The sequence below is a fragment of the Danio rerio genome, chromosome 11 (assembly GCF_049306965.1).
Source record: "Danio rerio strain Tuebingen ecotype United States chromosome 11, GRCz12tu, whole genome shotgun sequence".
Classification (NCBI taxonomy): domain Eukaryota; kingdom Metazoa; phylum Chordata; class Actinopteri; order Cypriniformes; family Danionidae; genus Danio; species Danio rerio.
Genome location: NC_133186.1, coordinates 8,453,315 through 8,473,538, shown reverse-complemented (window position 1 = coordinate 8,473,538; position 20,224 = coordinate 8,453,315). Strand labels below are relative to the sequence as shown.

General features: G+C 36.3%; 1 protein-coding gene across 1 annotated transcript; it reads left to right on the top strand.

The window, feature by feature from the left end:
* The first annotated feature begins 5,678 nt into the window (after window positions 1-5,678).
* On the top strand, window positions 5,679-19,782 carry LOC110440124 (uncharacterized). The gene is made up of 8 exons (XM_073916349.1): window positions 5,679-6,189; window positions 8,399-8,545; window positions 9,799-11,580; window positions 11,938-12,032; window positions 12,162-12,212; window positions 13,237-13,729; window positions 14,445-14,550; window positions 16,819-19,782. Exons 1-7 carry the CDS (start codon window positions 5,970-5,972, stop codon window positions 14,546-14,548), a joined length of 2,892 nt encoding a protein of 963 aa, XP_073772450.1. The 5' UTR covers window positions 5,679-5,969; the 3' UTR covers window positions 14,549-14,550; window positions 16,819-19,782.
* The last annotated feature ends 442 nt before the right edge of the window (window positions 19,783-20,224 follow it).

Genomic DNA, 20,224 nt, shown 5'->3' with positions numbered 1-20,224 from the left:
TAGTTTATGAATAAACCACACTTTTATATACAGTAACATCAGATACCTGTCCTGATCCCAGAGGTTTTATGTATGATCACTTTTATATTATATACAGTAACATCAGATACCTGTCCTGATCCCAGGTGTTTCATGTATGATCACTTTTATATACATTAACATCAGATACCTGTCCTGATCCCAGGGGTTTTGTGTATGATGACTTTAAACAAAAATAGAAAATAAATACAAGTTATGTTAATTAACTAAGATAGAGAAAGAAAAATGAATCACGGTTTATTACAGAAAAATGTGGTATTAATTTGTTTAAACATGACTGAAAACCATATTTTTGACTACAAAAACACGGTTAATCTTACCACAACCATTATTATTTGGTTTACCATAGAAGTATAAAAGCCTAGAGACAGTAAAACGGAGTAAAACGAGGTAAGCTGTTTTTGCTAATGAACTCTTTAAAATATAACATTATGAAAACAAAAAATAACCTGTATGATTGTTTTTTTTCCTTCGTTATCCACCGCGGTAGGTTCTTTATCCATAATCATCCTGTTTGAAATGACCGTGCAAAAAAGAACCTGTACTGTGCATGATCGGTGACCTCTCAGTATTGTTTTTTTTAAGGGGGCGTTTTCCAAACACCGACCAAGCCACGCCCATATTACGTCGTGGTAATGAAACCCCTGCAATTTAGTGCATGCCAAAGAAACAAAGTAATGACCTGATGGACACTTCCTCCCAAATATGGCCATTCCTGTGTTCAGGCCAGGCAGCTGTGGCATTTGTTAAAAAGAGACTGTGGGTCTTCTCAAATGAAGGACGCAGTAGAAGAAGCAGCTGGTAATTGCTAATTAGTATTGCATATGGGTTTAGAGATGTAATCAAACCCCTGACCCTGATTATTGAACTGCAGGGCCCGAAATTGCGACCATTTTGGTCGCATATGCGCCCGAATTTTTACCTATGCGACCTCAAAATTTATTTGGGAGCATTTGTGCGAGTGCAAAAAATTGTTGTGTGCGACCAGTTTTGACTGCAAAATGTTCACCACATGCGCAGATTTGGGAGACATTCACGCAGAATGCATCTCTGCACTTGAAACGCGAAACGCAGCGCTCAGGAATGGTATAAAACAGTTGTCATGTCAACTTGCTGCAGTAAACAAAGCCAAGTCCGTAATGCTTGCCCCGCCTTCGCGCTCTTCTTATTGGCTCACCACTGCTCTAGCACTAAAATATCAGCTGTCAATCACTCAGTCATTGCCTTCTGGTTTGGGATGACAGAGAGAGCTACTACCGCAAAAAAACTAAAGCGCTGAAGATGAGAATGAAGATGACACTGACAGATTTTGTTTTAGAAACCATGGCATCTAAAGTTACAAATAATGACACATCTTAGTAGTGATCATGTGCTGAATGTTAATCCACTGTCTACACTTTTCGATGAGTGGATAAATTACTTAAATTGGCTTCAAGTCCGCTATAAAAAGTCTGTGGGATGGAATCTTCTGGTAACTCTGTGCCGCATCTAGCACGAGAGCTTCTGTTTAATCCTTCATATAATCGCCAGATTCTGTCCGCCATGCAAGGGGCAGCTATATGTAAAATTGAACACCACGTACACCATCACAAACGGGCTTACACTGAGTAAACTAATATTGCTTCTCATGAAAAGTATTGCTATTAACATGACGTATGCATATAATAAGGTACAGTATATGTCAAAAGCATCAGTGCAATATTAGACACGACGCGTGAGAACAGCACAGTTACACTGTTAACAGATTTATTCATGTCAAGCAGTGCGTGAAGGGCCGGTGAGCGCTCCGTGTACCTTTTGGTCACTCAGTTATGTAAAAAAAATCTATTTTCTTGTGATAACGAGATTTCGTTGAGACATATTTTTCTCATGCATGCATATATATTGTTTTGCTTGTTAGTTTGATTAGTGTTGATTTTAAATTGGTGGGGTTGGGGTTAGGGGTGGGGTCAGGTGCCACGCCTCCTTTTTAAAATTGTACCATTTCGTATGACTGAACTCGTACGAATTTGTACGAATTAGCCACTAAACTGGCAAAACGTAAAATACTTGAAATTGAAAAGGCTGAAATTTTTTGTATAAAACTTGTAGTAACGGTGCTTATACGTGTGACTAAATTTTGGCTGATGCGCCTACATTTTTAAAGTTAGGAGCACCGGTGCTACCAAGCAGAAAGGTTAATTTCGAGCCCTGTATGCTACACTATTTAAGGGCATTCTACTTTAAAACATTGATAAGACCTGTTGTTCAATTGTCATTTAAATGTGTAATGCCATTTAGGGCTGTACGATATTTCAAAATTGCCATATTTTTGTATTGTATTGTAATTATATTAATACAATTTCTTTAAATGACTCGAATGTCTATTTGGAATTTATAATTTTAGATTGATATGATTCTGTAGGGGAGAATTAAATAACAGTACTTAAGTAATCAAATGTAAAAAAATATTGGACAGTCTTTGTTGTATTCATTCAATTTCTTTTGGCTTAGTCCCTTATTTATCAGGGGTCATCACAACGGAATGAACCGTCAGCTATTCCAGCATATGTTTTATGCCCTTCCAGCTGCAATCTATTACTAAGAAACACCCATACACTCACATTCACACACACTCATTCACTACGGTCAATTTAGTTAATTCAATTTACCTGCACCGCACGTCTTTAAACTGTGGTGGGAACCGGAGCACTCGGAGGAAACCTACACCGACACTGGGAGAACTTGCAAACTCCACACAGAAATGCTTACTGGCCTAGACGAGACTCGAACCAGCGACCTTCTTGCTGTGAGGCAACAATGCTAACCACTGAGTCACTGAGCCACCCTGTTGAACAAACAATTCATTAAAATAATTATTATTGAAGTTAAAAAGAAACAATTTTTAAAATTCTCATTCAATCACAGGCCTTAAAACACTTGCAAAATTATTAATTATAATTTAGACTCGATATTGTATATTCTGCGATAAACTTGTGAATGATCACATTGCGATATTGATACTGAAACGATATATCGTGTAGTCCAACCATTATCGTCCCAGTAAGATAGGAATATGCTTTTGAAAAAAGCCTATCCATATATATTGATATTTGTGTGCCAGTGTGACACTAAACTAAGGAGAGTTTAACTCAACGTTGTAAAGAAAGCCTGGTAAGAGCTTAATTAGCTAGTGCAGGTGTGTCTGATTGGGGTTGGAACTAAACTTTGCAGGACACCGGCCCTCCAGGACCGAGTTTGGGCATGCCTGGTTTAACTCATTCAAAACACTCCCTCACCTGAACTCACCATGAGAGAGATGAAGAAAATGAAAGCACACAAGCGCTAAGGTATCAAATGCTCAAGACATAATCTTTAAAATGTTGTATTAAAAATGTTATGCTGATTTTTTGTGGAGAAATCGATTAGAGGTAGCCTGCTATTTTTATTTTTAACGGAAAACAGCCTATTCTGGTTATTACCAAAAGATTGACCCAGTGTTTTTTGTTTTATGGCCTAATCTAAATCTGTAATTTAAGTGAAAATATTTAGTGCAGCAAAATTTAGAAAAAATAGACTTGAGATATTTTAAAACCAATTAACTATAATGTTTAATCCAATTAGGACATTTACTGCCATCTACTGTACAAAATATATATTTATTAAATTTTTTGAAAATAAAACACCTCTTAAAAATTGCTCATGAATATGTTATTAGAATTTTGACTTGATCATGGTTGTTGTTATCTTCTATTATGTACTTTTTATTGTCTCACTTTAACTTTTTTTTGTAGTGCTTTGGGTTGTAAGAAAATTATCCCAAATAAAATTTATTAAAATTATTATTTTTACAATAGTTTAATAATCAATTCAAAACTCCTTAAGATCACAATGAATTAAGATTTTTACTCATCATAGTACATAATGCTGTTGATAATGTAACAATAAAAATGATTTGATTTGAAAAATGTTGTCAATATCCATTAAAATCTTTTAATTCCTTAAATTGAAGTCTAAGTTGGCATTTGAGCTGTTTTTAATTTAAGAATTTTAATAGCAAACACAAACACTTTCATTGGTTAACCATAAAACATTCTTTGGTTATGCACTCTTCGAATCCAATTTTTCCACTCTCCATCAACACACACTCATGGATGAAGTCAGAACTTCTTGATGTCTGCACACAGAGCAGTAGGAGACAAATGGTCAAGTTATAGCTCTGCTGCTTTTGACAATAAAAAATGAAACATTATAATGTGAAACTGTGAAATGTTTCTCCATCACAATTAAACTGATGTTTTCTTTTAACAATTCAATGTCACTTTTTCCACTATCTACATGTCATTCAGCAGGAATAGGTCTGAATATAAGGACTGAATATAAAACACTAAATACAAAACACCTTCAGTTTACATCACGAAATGTTTCTTAGTAAAACCACCATTTAAATCCTCTACAAAACAGTTTAGACAAAGCATTGAACTTAAAATGATAGAAAATGCACATATACACTGATATAAATAAAAGTAAATAGCTAAACTCTATATTAAATAAAGAAATAATTACCTGCGCACAGAGACTCAAACTGACAGTTGTTATAATTCCACCATTTTAAAAACATCATTTCGTTAGCACATGGAAAATTGGCGCTCATGGAGAAGAGTAGGCATCAAAACGTCAACAAAGGTATAAAAATAGCACAAACATAAAGCGAAAACCCACTCTGAAATTTACATGAAACTTTGTTTAAGTTTCTGTGTGGAGCTACACAGAGATGTCGCGCTAACAGCAGCAAAGCCTGACGTTACATAGGATACAGCTGCGGACACGCACATTAATATAGCATCATTTTTGTAAGACTGTATAACAATAATTAATATTTTTACAGTACTGTGAAGGTTGGGTTTAAGGTTGGGTAGGGGTAGACGTTAATAAAATACAATTTATTGGGTAATTTATTAAATACCATAAATAATACTCGGTACAACTACTGTTTTTACATTGCTGTTATGTTTGGGTTTAGGGTTGGGGTAGGGTTTGACGTTAATAAAATACTATAAATGGAAAACTTAATAAATAATAATATAAATAATTCTCATTAACTTCCGGCCGCAGCCGTATCTGGTTGTTGCTAACGTTAGGGCAGATATGGTTGGTTAACGAGAATTATTTTTTAAATTTCCCATTTGTTGTATTTTATTAATTATTGTTATTCAGTGTTACAAAATGATATTGATGTGCGTATCCGCAGCTGTATCCTATCTAGACTTTACCCGTGTCTGATGTAGCAGCAGGATTTATTTAGAAAACCCACATACTGATTAGGATTATTTCATTCAATATTTGTTTTTATTCATATTTTTTAATCGAAGCTAAAATAACGATATCTCCTACAAGAGTAATTAATTAATAACTTGTCTATAAAATAATTAAACATTTGTTTGTTGCCCTTTTTAAACTGCCTTTATGTTTTTTTCAGTATTGTGCTATAGTATTCAATATCCGTCACAAACATTCATATTTTTGAACTTGAGCACTAATTTTGTATTTTTGTCAATCAATTTGTAATCGTTTTTAAATAAATCCTCTGCGAACTGTAAAGCCCGCCTTTTTGATTTGATTGGCTAGCATTTTGACATTGATGAGCTATCGCTGACTGTAGTGGTTATGTGGTTTAGTGGCAACTTTAGATGTGAACAGTCCTAGTTGAGTAATATTTGAAAATCGCCTTTGTAGTTTTAAGCAAAAAAACTACAAACTCGTAAGCTGTTCGAAGCAAGCTGCAACTGTTCGAAGGATTCCAAAAATGACGTCATCGCTATTCGGTGCTGCCACACCCTTCATTTAATTGATATTCTGAATTGAGTGAAGACGCGTTTGCAGAAACCTCGCGCAAATCTTTGGATTTGCGAATATCTATTGACTAACTTATTTTCTGAGTAAACAGGATTATGAGTGAGAAAACTAATTTTATGTTTGTCCACGCGATGGCAGCAACAACGCCCGTGTGTGTCGAAGGAGAGACTGAAGGGACGAAAACATGGCTGGAGAACATTGGATTCTGCACCAACTTCTGTCCCTGGCTCGACGAGGAGGATTCGACAATGGCTTCAGATGCCGACAAAGCATTTGATAAGCCTTTTACTGTCAATGACAAGAAAAATACAACCGGTAAGACTGTCAGCAACCACACAAGCTGTCTAGGTTTTTAAAAAAATGATAAAACTGGGCAAAGAGAAAGTATTAGGGGATGAAATTAATTTAATATATGACTTAAGAAACATAACATATAAAACAAAACATGAGAAATTGTCAATAATGGGGTTTAGGATGAGAAAAGTGTGAGGTGAATTGCCCTGAATTAAGACTCTGGCCTCAGATATCCCTAACCTTAAAGTTAGTTTGACGTTAGACATTCATTGACGTTAGACATTTGGTTTCAAACCAATTAAACTCTTTGCTCCTGCTATAGTTTGAGTCATAAATATGTCAGATAGATATAAATATGTGACCTTTATATTGCACAAGGCTTAATTTCTCGATTTAAAAAAACAAAAACAAATTAACCATACAAATGAATTTAGAAATTCAACCATATGAAATTATACACTAAGACCAGTACCAAATTGTTCAGAAGAACACAATAGTACACAATAAAATTTATACAATAATGATAATACAAGTTATACAATAATATTTTATATACAATAATGCATCCATGGCTATTTGTATTAGGTCGAATACACTGTAAACTCGTAAATGAATTAAACTCTGACACCATTTGAGATAAAATTCAAATCAACCCTAAAAATGGCTAAATATGAGAAATAAATCCAAATTTTCAGTATATCGATTGCACTGCAAACACTTTTCTGATATACTGACAATATGGATTCACTGCCGTATATAAAATTAACAAAGGCATAACTATAAAAAACAAAGCTTGTGCATCATAGACAGAAATATTCAAATAGTTTTACAGTTTATTTAAATATTTTATCTCAAATAGTGTCATAGTTAAGTTCATTTAAGAGTTTACAGAGTAATCGACCTAATACAAAACAGTGTCTTGTGCAAAAACCAGCATGTTTTTCTGAACATTTTGGTTCTGGTCTTATTGTATAATTTCATCTGGTTGATTTTTTTTTTCTTCGAGAAAAAAGCTTTGTGCAGCATAAAGGGCTCAAACCATAGCAAAGAAAAAACCATAGCAAAGAGTTTAATCGGTTTGAAATCAAATTTAATTTGGCCACAGTTTTCTGTTTTTGCATATTGAATGATTTTCAAATCTTATTTTAACACATATTTTGGGAAAATGCTTTAAATATTTTCTGACATACAACAATACTCTGGGAAAGAATTTTGTTACGTTCGTGGCTGATTTTGCCCCATTAATGATGTCAGTTTTTGATAGCAAAGACATGACACCATCTAATAATGCAGTTTTGACTGTTGCTTACTTTTCTTGTTGGGAAAAGGTCAGAGTTAATTTTTTACTCATCAGTTGCAGTGCAAAAAGGCTTAGTTTCTGCCTTCTGTTCAATTCAATGTTGTTTCTAAAGTGCTTTCACTATGTAGACTGTGTCAAAGCAGCATAACAGCTGAAGTTCTAGTAAACTAAAACTGCTTCAGTCCAGTTTGCAGAGTTTTCCCTCTATATGGAATATAGTGTGTGTGTGTGTGTGTGTGTGTGTGTGTGTGTGTGTGTGTGTGTGTGTGTGTGTGTGTGTGTGTGTGTGTGTGTGTGTGTGTGTGTGTGTGAGAGAGACAAATGTCTGAAAAAATCAAAATAAGCAAGTTAGCTCTCAGAGGATAATAAAGTAATATATAATAATAATAGTAAGTGTATTTACGCACAAACACTATAATCTGCTCTTTTACTCCATAGAGCTCCTTATAAAAGCCAGAATCTTATTTGCACAGGAAAAATCTAAAGGGTTAATGCTGTCAACTGATGATGAACAGTAAAAATGACACATTTTATTTCTTCCCAACAAGGGAAAACCACCAACAATCAGTCAAAAATGTTATATACTTTATTACTATAAATGTTAGCCTTTTTAAGTAAGATAATATTTTACTTGATAAGATTACAAGAATAATACAAAATCTGTTTCTTTCAAGTAGCAAACAATTAATGATTGAGATATCACCTCTGCCTTATTTTATTAGCCAGGAAAGACCCTAATATACATCACACTAACTTAATGTATTTCTGTGGTAATCTTTAGGAATAGACTAAAATAAATAATTTTCCTTTTTATGTCAACGATCATCGGAAAATTAAGTACTGATCATGTTCCATGAAGACATTTTGTAATGAATAAATTACAGTTGTTGTTGTTTTTTTATGACTCTTATGGCTCATTTTGTTATTTAGGGTCACATATGGAGATCATCAGCTTTTGCAGTGATTTCTGTCTCTGGCTGGACGATGACTGGACTGTGGCTTCAGATGTCGGTACAGCACCAGATGAGATGCCCGATGACCCTTTTCCCGATAACACCATGGAGGAAAACACAACCAGTGAGATAATTAGCAACCTCTTCACTGTAAAATATGAACATTTTATTAATGGGAATTAGGATACTTAATCTCTTTAAGTAAAATAAAAAGGTAAAAACAGGGTAAAGACATAAGTATTAGGGAATTAAATTAAATATATAAAAAAAACAAGGAACATGACATATTAAACAAAAATGAGAAATGATTAATATTAACACAATGATTACATGTTGTTCTATAAGATAAATTGGCCTCAAGTAAGACTTTTTTAAGGTGGCCTATCCAAAACAACAAATTCATATTCAAAATACTATTTCAAAATTCACAGGACATGTTATATTAACATTGAAAAAGAAAAGCTGCAAATAATACATTGAGTAAATTGAGTAGATTTTAATAATATATTTAATTGTGTTCTCAACTCACAAAATCACAGACTCTAAAAGTTATTTTTGTTAAAAGCAAATCTTCCTTGCTGTTCTGCACTTGTAATAAATGGACAACAAATTACATTTATCCCTCTTTGACCCAAAAAATTGAGCCGATCGGTGACTAAAATAATGTTAACCAAACCATGAGATTTGTGATGTTACAACATTAATTTCTTGTGGAAGCCTTTTTTATTTTGTTTGGCTGGAATAAAAGTAGCTTTTTAACAGTTTAAGATCAATAATATTAGCCACCTTAAGTTAAAAAAAAAAAAATATATATATATATATATATATATATATATATATATATATATATATATATATATATATATATATATATATATATATATATATAATTGTATTAGTCTTTATAGAACAAACCACTGTTGTCCAATGAATTGCCTAATTATTCTAACTTGCCTACTGAACCTAATTATCATAGTAGTGTCTTTAAGCATTTTCAGCTGAATACTAGTATCTTGTAAAATAGTTTTTTAAACTTAAAGTTTAAAAACATCATGAAAAAAATCTCATTAAATCACAAGAGTGCTAATAATTTTGACCATGTTTGTATGTATGTTTAGGAATAGCTTAAACACTTCATTTGATTTCCTTTTTGTACCAAAATTCATCAGAAAATTAAGTATTTCAAAATTAAGTTTTTAAATGACTCTTATGTCTAATTTTGTTATTTAGGGTTATAAAAACACTACAGCTTGTCCCCACTTAGGGAAAAGTCACCCTATATCTTGTTATTTTTTAATATGTTTTATTTATATATACTCAATAGCCTAAACAATAACAGATTGTCATGTTTTCTTTTTTGTCTTCTTTTCAATTTAGGAATTCAAATACAAGGCGGCAGCAGGTGGAGCAAAATCCGTGCTTTCTTCAAGAGAGTGTGGAAGGCCATAAAGAAACCTTTCCTCTGCTGCAGACAGATAAGCGTGGAACCACAAACACCACAGGAGAATCCACAAACAACTAATCCAGACCTAGAGACTGATTCAGATACAGAGAATGTCGCTGGACCTTCTTGGATCTGGAACTCTGTTGGTCCAGATTTAGAGCCTGTCCCTGGAGTGTCTGGGCTCTGGAACACTGTTGATCCAGATCTAGAGCCTGTCCCTGGAGTGTCTGGTCTCTGTAACTCTGTTGATCCAGATTTAGAGCCTGTCCCTGGAGTGTCTGGTCTCTGTAACTCTGTTGATCCAGATCCAAAACCTGTCTCTGGAGTGTTTGGGCTTCAGAACACTGTTGATCCAGATCTAGAGCCTGTCTCTAAAGTGGCTGGTCTATGGAACACTGTTGATCCAGATCCAGTGCCTGTCCCTAGAGTGTCTGGTCTCCAAAACAATGTTGATCCAGTGCCTGTACTTGGGGTGTCTGATTTAAAGAACTCTGTTGATCCAGAGCCTGTTCCTGAAGTGCCTGGTCCTCAGAACACTGTTGATCCAGTTCCAGAGCCTGTCCCTGAAGTGCCTGGTCCTCGGAACACTGTTGATCTAGATCCAGAACCTGTTCCTGAAGTGACTGGTCCTCGGAACACTGTTGATCCAGATCCAGAGCCTGTTCCTGAAGTGCCTGGTCCTCGGAACACTGTTGATCCAGATCCAGAACCTGTTCCTGAAGTGCCTGGTCCTCGGGACACTGTTGATCCAGATCCAGAGCCTGTCACTGAAGTGCCTGGTCCTCGGAACACTGTTGATCTAGATCCAGAGCTTGTCTCTATAGTGCCTGGTCCTCAGAACACTGTTGATCTAGATCCAGAACCTGTTCCTGAAGTGCCTGGTCCTCGGAACACTGTTGATCTAGATCCAGAGCCTGTATCTAAAGTGCCTTGTTCTCAGAACACTGTTGATCTAGATCCAGAACCTGTTCCTGAAGTGCCTGGTCCTCGGGACACTGTTGATCCAGATCCAGAGCCTGTCCCTGAAGTGCCTGGTCCTCGGAACACTGTTGATCTAGATCCAGAGCTTGTCTCTAAAGTGCCTGGTCCTCAGAACACTGTTGATCTAGATCCAGAACCTGTTCCTGAAGTGCCTGGTCCTCGGGACACTGTTGATCCAGATCCAGAGCCTGTCCCTGAAGTGCCTGGTCCTCGGAACACTGTTGATCTAGATCCAGAGCTTGTCTCTAAAGTGCCTGGTCCTCAGAACACTGTTGGTCCAGATTCAGAGCCTGTCTCTTGGCTGTCTTGGCTTTGGAACAATGTACGTCCAGTGACACCGTTTGTCCTTGGACTGTTCCGTCTCTGGTACACTTTAAATCCAGACCCAGAGCCGTTTTTTAGAGCAACTGGGGTCCAGAACCTGGCTGAGCCAGAACCAGAACCTATTTCTGAAGTGTCTGGTCTCAGGAACACTGTTGATTCAGATCCAGAGCCTGCACTTGGACTGTATCGGTTTTGGTACACTTTTGTTCCTGAGCTAGAGTTTGCCCTTGGACCGCTTCATCTCAGAGTCAATTTAAATCCAGATCCAGACCCTGTTGCTGGACCATCTGTGGTTCAGAACATGGTTGATCAGGAACCAGAGCCTGTGCCTGGACCATCTAGTCTCCAAGACACGTCTAATGTGAGGTCCTCATCTGCCTTAGGAGCCCCTAATTTTGAGCCAAATACTGGTGAGTGTGCTAACAGCACTCTGAAATCACATACAAAACATAAATGCAGAATCAAATTCATGAAATTTAGTTTATTTAATTTGATGGAAACAGTACTATTATAGATGCTACTGTAACATACTTGTTAATGTAAGGCAGTTGTTCTCAACTTCGGGCCTCTGGCCACCCTGCACTGCACATTTTGTAAGTCTTCCTTACCTAACACACCTGATTCTGATCATCAGCTCATTAACTTATCCTTGTGTGTTAAATAACAAAGACATCCAAAATGTGTGTGTGGGGGTCCGAGAGTCAAAATTCGAGAACAACTGATGTAAGGTCAGTATGAGAGAATAACCTCTTCTTCTTCTTTTTCAGGATCTTTGATTGGTCTCTACGGCTTTGGAGAAACGATAGGAGGCGGGAGCTTCGGCTTAACATTCAAAGCAGTTCGTAAATCTGATGGCAAGGAGGTAAAAATCTCTCACTGTTCAATTGTCTTCTTATGTAACCTGTTCACTTGATCCAAACTTGTATATTTATTAAACAAATTACAGATTGAATAATGTGAAAACAATAATTATTGTGTTTTCTTTTTTTAGGTTGCCATCAAGAAGATTCTGAAGAGAAACAATCCACGTTACATCTCTGTTGTAAGTTGGCAAAACTTCACTCATCATTTAATTTTTTAATGGTTTGGACACATTTATGGTTGCATAGTTCAATTTCAAAAGTCAAAAAGCAGCCATATGAATCTGTATGAAAACTTCTCTCATGTTCAAGCTGAAGAAAATTATTTTATGGTGACTTCAGGATGAGCTGTGCTTCATGCTGAAATTTGATTAATGTGAACATTTACTGTATTATGTAGCAGCACTGTAAGAGAAAAGAGCTGGAAAACCTTGTTGATCATATACAAAAGTACTAAAGCAGGGTAAAATACATGTAAAGGATAAGTTTGCCCAAGCATTAAATCATTGTTTACTCACCCTGTGATTCCAATCCTCTGAGACTTTTGTTCCTCATCAGAACACAAAAGATATTTCAGATTTAAGAGCTTTCTCTTCTGCTGTAGACGGTAAGGGTCCTGAGAAGCTCAAATTCAGAAAAGAAGCCAAAACCATTGTCTGAACAGTTCATGTGACTTCAGTGGTTCCACTACAATCATACGAAGTTGCTGAAACACCTTTGTCTGCGCCAAATCTGTAAAAACAAATTAGTTTGCCAATGTTTTCTCTCCTGCATCAGGTCAGGGTACATGTTTTCTACAGGCAGTATGATGTTTTGTCAGAGTCATATTACCTGTAATAAATGCACACCCCAGTCTGATGTAGAAGAATTGGGCAAAGTCAGTTGTTTTTACAGTTCTTATTTTAGTGTTCTTGGAGCATCGTATGATTACAGTTGAACCACTGAAGACACTCCTTGTCTTCTTTTCTGGACTTTGAGCACCTCAGGAACGTTCCTGTGTGTGAAGCGTGAGGGAGCTCTCAGATTTAATTTAAAATGCCTTAATTTGTGTTCTGAAAGATGAACGAACGTTTCAGGGGGTTGAAATGACATGAAGGAAAGTAAATAATAACAGTATTTTAATTTTCGGGTGAACTAATCATTAAAATAGTACCAATTTTTCCTCAGATGTACAACTACTAACCTTTGTTTTCTTTTTCTCTGCAGCCTGGTTGTTCCAGACCTGTCTGTGAAGAAGCAGCGTATATGCTAATACTGAAACATCCTTCAGCAAGCATGCATGTGATAGAAATGTATGAGTGGTTTGATCAAGCTGGATTCATTTCACTCGTCATGGAGTACCCCCAACCTTGCGTATCTCTGCGGGACTATATAATCATGCATGTCAAACTGTCAGAAGGGGTTGCACGTTCCCTGCTGCACCAGTTAGTCCAGGCAATGCAGCACTGCATTGACCATGATGTTTCCCACAACGACATGCATGCTGACAACATCCTAGTCAACACAACGAAGGTGGAGCTCAAGCTGATTGACTTCGGTTGTGCTACCAAAATCAGAGCAGAAGATTATCAAGCTGTCGTCTTTTCAAACATCTGGAACGTAGGCTACATGCTGTATTTCATGGTGCATGGAAGACAACTAGTGAACAGAATTTCTGGAAGGAAGCGCCACCTTTTGTTTGGTCCCAGTGTATCCAGTGGTAAGTGAAAAGACAAATGTACATGCCAAAACCTCAACCTGTTGTAGTCTCATGACAAGACAGGAAGAGCTTAGCATTGCTGATCCTAGGAAATGTTTGACTTTAATAAGGAATCTAACGACACCTTGTGTAATAGCTAATGATTGAGCAACTTCAGTCCTGGGGGGCCACTGCCCTACAGAGTTTACCTTTAAATTTAATCCTCAAATGATCTTGTCATTGACTGTATTCAAAATCAATCCTATACCCTCATCTACTACTCCTTACGTTAGTCTAGTAAATTAGTGTATTTAAATGAGTAAATGTAAACAAATAAGTCAATTGAAGCAGTTTTGTTTGTGCTTTTCTGGTTGATAAACCCCTCAATTGGATTGGATTCTGCTTGGTTAGACCCAAGTTATTTAACACAACAAGCTGTATGCTAGTATTGAAACACTGTAGTTTTATTTATCATGTATAGGAATGTTATTTTTACAATTAAATAAATGTATTCATTAATTCATTTAAGGGTACAGGGCTGCGATTTCAGATATAGCCATTGGTTAACTTGCTTCACAAGTGTTTGATTAGAGTTTAAGCAAAACTTTGCTGGACACAGACCCTCCAGGACTCTCCAGTAGCCTTTTTTATTAACAAATTTCAGAAGATATCTTTATAAATGTCAGCTTTAATGTCTTATACAGTCTTGAATAACTATCTCTTTCTCCTTGTACAGACTGCTGGGATCTGATAGAAAAGTGCATGGATAAAAAATTGTCAACGTTGGAGGAAGTCTTACAGCACCAGTGGATGAAGAAGCAGGAGATGGAGCAGGGATGAAGGTAAATACAACTGATCCAGTAGGCAACAACATTTGTTATACTGGCACACACAAAGCTGATGGTGTCACATTAGCTTTGGCGCTTTTATTAATCATCTTCAATTTTGCTAATGTGTAACATATTTAAGTGCACTTAGCAATTACTAAACACTAAACATTTTTAGCAATACAGTTTATGTAAAAGAAACATATATTTAAATATTCCAAGATGTTAAAAAAATGTAACAATGAAAGCATTTAAAATGATACATTTTCTGAAAATCTGTATATACACACAGGCATAAGGGTGTTTTACTAAAACTGTTCTCAGAACCCCTAGTTTTCACGATTGTTTTTGTGATGAAAATGTCTAATTTTGTGGTGATAGTAATTAATATATATCTTCATGACACAAGTCGTTAAAATAAAGCTTTTGTCAAGACAAGATCTGAAACGGCAGGGGTTACGCCAAAGGAAGGTTGCATAACTCTTTATTTTTTACAGACAATCTTACTTTCTCTTGCTCACTCCCAGCAGTATCTGACATCATTTATCTCACTCAGAACATGCGTTACCTTACCGTATTAAACCTAAAACACATCAATGGCAGTGAAGCGTTTTCTCTCATCAATGGCAAGGGAAAATCATTATCAATTTGGCACTTATCATAAAAGCAGCCATACATGTAATGCAAAAATAATCTCATTCAATTGGGTCAGGTCTAGCGGCCGTCATCCACAAACAATCATCATTGTAAGCTGCTTCCTTTTCTGTCTGTTCCACTGCTCTGTTTGTTAGATGTTAGATGTTGTTGGTCCCAATTCGCGTCGTGTCATTTGCTCGATTTGCTGCTTCTGCTCTCCATACGTGCTGCTCACGCAGTGCTTTCGCTTGCGGTGTAAAACAGGCATTAGGCCCCATTCACACGAGGCGTCAGCTTCAACGCTTCCCATTCACTGTGAATCGGTGACGTCAGGTGTTGCCGAACTGCATTGTGGATCAGTCTGCGCCGCTTCAGAGGCGTTGCTCGCTGCAGAAGTCGGGACTTGTTCAACTTTTCCAGGGGCGACGGAAGCGTCAGCTAATCAAATCGCTGAATGCAAATACACCAGCTAGACAGTGGCCTATTGCTGACTGAATTTCATTGGCTGATGCTGCTATGATGATCGTGTCAGCCCCAACTTCAGACATGCCTTCAGTCAAGCATTGACGCTGAAGCCCCGTTTGAATGGGGCGTCAAGCCTCCTTTCCACTGCACACGAAAAACCAGAAGTCATTTATTTCCAATGGAGAGTAGTTCGGGAACTGCGTTGAGGTCCGATCATCTCCATATGCAGAAAATTCGGATCTGAATTGAGCTGCGGATCCATTGAAATATTTAAACTCTTGCGACTAGACCGTATGCGACCAGCCGGCCGGATGTGATGTATTCCAGTGTTGTTCGAACTGGTCCGTGTGCATGAGATGAGAAATAAGACTTTATTTGGTTATTTGTTTTAATCACAAAAAGTCTATATTAAAAAAAAACATTTCTTTTCATAAATGTAAGTAATAAAGTAATAAAAATATCTTTTTTTATGTTGTCTTCACATCCCCTCCAATATTTTTAGCAGTCTGAGTTTCTAGTATTCATTCATTCATTCAACAACGGAGAATTGCTTCTGCACTCCTTTATTTCGGACACTGCGAGTACAGCTTTTCTTCCACGGTGCACATCAGAACTGAAAATTCTGTGCGACTAACACAAGGGGGCGTAATCCGACAATCGTGTCCAAATGTCATGTGTAGTGGAAAGGTGGCTTTAGGGTTGTTAGGGCGCAGGTGAGACGTCATTTTTCGAGACACTCAAATACATCACGTGCGCTGCATTTGCAACATCTACAGTATAAGTCGTGTAAAATACTTCATTGCAAACTGAAATAAATATAATTTGATAGTTTAGAATTGGATGTTTTATGAGATTATTTACATTTTTTTGCATTTAAATTAAGAATTTTGCAGAATCGCAAAGGATTTAGCTTTTTGTTGATTTTGCGTTTAGTTTAGCGTTTGTTAAATCACAGAAAACTAGGGGGTCTGTTTACTGCATATAACTACTTCAAAACAACTTGCAGTTTTGTGGTAAATAATATTCTTGTTGCGGTTTCTATTTCATGGGCTGATTGTAGCTTCAAGAGGCCGTTCATGGACAAGATGATTTTTCTATTGTGTTGTTTCCTATTTTATCGATGTGGTAGACAAATTCCAGACATGCTTTTAATTTTTTCTTCTTTTATTTTTCCTCATTTAGGAACTTCACACACAAAGCAGCAAAATCTTCAACAAAAAATCATTAAAAAATCATCAAAACTCATCTATAAAGAAGCTTTTCCCGATCCAGGACCACCGTCTGTGCTCATAAACACTACAGGATCAGCGTTTCCCCAGGAAACTGCCTCTTTTGAGCTACTCTCCATGGGATCGGCCTTCAGCAGAGACATTACACTGAACTGAATTTCAACAGAGACATTTGTTAAGCTGCTTTGACAACATTTGCATTGTATAAGTTTTGTAAATAAAGATGAATTGACATGTACATATCAGAAATAAGATTTATTTTTGCACTGTTAATGTATATATTAGAGTATATTATGTGTATGTTTATTTATTTAGTTGTACAGTTTGCACTTTTGCACTTTATGCTGTTTATGACACTACTGGTCAAAAGTTTGACGGTGGGGGGTGTTAAAGAAAATGATTCTGTAAATATTGATTTATTTCTTATTGTATGTAGTTGCAAATGAAATCATTGATCCAGTCATTTTTGCTTTTATTACTGTTACCATTAATAGGATTAAGTGACTCTGAAGACCGGAGTAATGATGCTGAAAATTCATCTTTAAAATTACTGTAATAAATGATTAAATTAAATGATCAAATACATTTTAACAGTTATTTTATAGTGGAATAACATTTCACAATTTGTACTGCATTTTTGATGAAACAGCCTGGTGAGCAGGAGAAGCTTATTTTAAAACATTTAAACATTTTACTGAGCCCAAACTTTTGCCCGGCAGTGTATAGAGGTATTTATATGTATTTATTTTTCCATATATTTATGTATAACATTTTATTGTTGATACCAAAAAACTTGATTGAACAGGGAATCTTGTTTTCTACTGTGCACATGACAACATAAAATGAAGCGAGATGATGTAAGTAAAAGTACATTTCTTAATAAAAATCTCTTCAATAAAATTACTTTTTGCAAGGAAGTTACTTTTTAGAATTAATTCATATTAACTTTAAAATGGATTTTTACTTTAAAGAGCCCCTATTATGGGTTTTTGTAAATGTCTTTCCATGTAGTGTGTAACAGCTCTAAGTGAAGTGAAATATCCAGCTAAGGTCTAAATCTGAAAGTGCGCAGTGTTTAAAATTATTGATTAATTTATAAAAGAGTCGACTCCTAGTACTTTAAATGAATCATCTGGATAACGAGTGAGCTGTTTCTGCGTGACGTGGATACGAAACTTAAGCCCCGCCCAGCTGTTGCCCGCACAAACCCGGGAAAATTGAAACCTGCGGTCCCGTCCACTAGCACAGTAGCAAAGAAACAGGCTAGACACACACTGTAGCAGACGGTTGTATGAAGTCACGCTGTGCTCAGCTGGATATTATTGGAAGTGTGAGGGAAGAGTTAGTGCTATTGTCTCTACCCAAAGATGAAACTGAAGAGTCAGTGGTTAAGGTTTATTTTTGCAAAAATACCTCAGCATTATAGACCAGCCATGTGCTGTTCGAGTGCTTCTGGAATACTCACGCTTACAACGGAGAATTCATCAGTTGTTTGGTAAAGGAAGGATGAGAAAATGTTGACAAACATCAGTAAATGAACAGTTATGAAAAACAATCTGAGCTAGCAATTTACTCTACTGAGTGAAGCCTGCAGCCACTGCTCTTTTGAGTCACTTTTTTAAAAAAATTGCTAAAAGTTGGAAAATTTCTGTTAAAAATTGCTAAATTTGTTGCTAGGTGCTGTTTGAAAATAAAGTTTCTAGAGTAGTATAAAAAGTTGCTAAATCTAGCAACAAAATTGCTAAGTTGGCAACACTGTGTTTCGGACGCAGCCAAAGTGTCGCTCATATTGTTTATTATTTATTTTTCATTTAATATTTGTAATGTGTTGTAAGAGCTAGCGTGTTTCTTTAACAAAAAGGTATTTTGACAGATGTTTCTGTCTGGCGCTCAAGGTTAACTTTAAATGAATGATTATTTTGATTTGTTTCTTTTTTGGAATAATGCACCTTCCAACACGAGAGTTACAATAACCACTTCTGAAAATAGTGGAGTTCACAGGCTGAAAAGTTTGAGAACCCTTGGAATAGACCTGATAAACTAATAAATAATTATGATAATTATAACTAGGAATGCAACAATATTACAATTCTGATTAAAAACAGATTCGCCAAATAAATTTCTAATATTCCAGACAATTTTGATTTTATGAATGAAAAACAAACAAACAAAATTAAACCCATTAAATATTCATATATTACAAACAAATTCCCAATATTCATTCATTTATTCATTTTCCTTCGGCTTAGTCTCTTGTTTGTCAGGAGTTCTCACAGAGGAATGAACCACCAACTATTCCAGCATATGTTTTACACAGCGAATGCCCTTTCAGCCGCAACAATTTTGTTTATCCAATTCAGTTATGCCGTCTTTGGACTATAGGGGGAAACCGGAGCACCCAAAGGAAACCAACGTTAACACAGAGAGAACATGCACACAGAAACTCCACACAGAAATCACAACTGGTCCAGTCGGGACTTGAATTAGTGACATTCTTGCTGCGACTGAGCTACTGTGCTGCCCCTATTCCCAATATTGATAATGTGTAAATTTGAATTCTCCATCTAAAATCACAAATAGCAAACCTCAAATCATGTGGCTTGATGTACTGTGGCTCTTGTGAACTTCAAAGCAATCACCCTTACTATTTTCATCTGGCTGACCATAAAAACAGGAAGAAATAAAATCTCTATTCAATATAATGGCATCAAAAGCTTCTGAATCAGTGCTCCAGCACATCAGCAGATCGATAACATCCAGGTACAAAGCATCACCTAATGCAATGTTCGATTTGGAGAAGCCATTCAAACAACAAATAGTTCTCTCTATGGGTATAGGAAACCTCACTTCCTACTGTTCTACTGCAAAAAACTAAAGCGCTGAAGATGAGAATGAAGATTACACTGACAGATTTTCTTTTAGAAACCATGGCATCTAAAGTTACAAATAATGACACATCTTAGTAGTGATCATGTGCTGAATGTTAATCCACCATCTACACTTTTCGAAGAGTGGATAAATTACTTAAATTGGCTTCAAGTCCGCTATAAAATGTCTGTGGGATGGAATTTTCAGGTAACTCTGTGCCACATCTTGTCATGAATCTGGTTTGTTGATTGTCAATCTTTTCCCTTCTGTGTTTCTCCTACCAGCTGTCAGCGCTTGCAATCAGCGCGAGCGCTGATCAGCAGTCACCTGTTCTCGCTTTGTCATTATTGACACTCCTATATCTACCTCCCAATTTTCTCCCTCTGTTGTCAGATTATTGTTACTCTGTGCGTTTGCTCTCCGTGTATTAGTTTTTACCAATATCAGATTTCATCATCATTTGTCTCGTATCGTCTCGTCTGGTTGTCGAT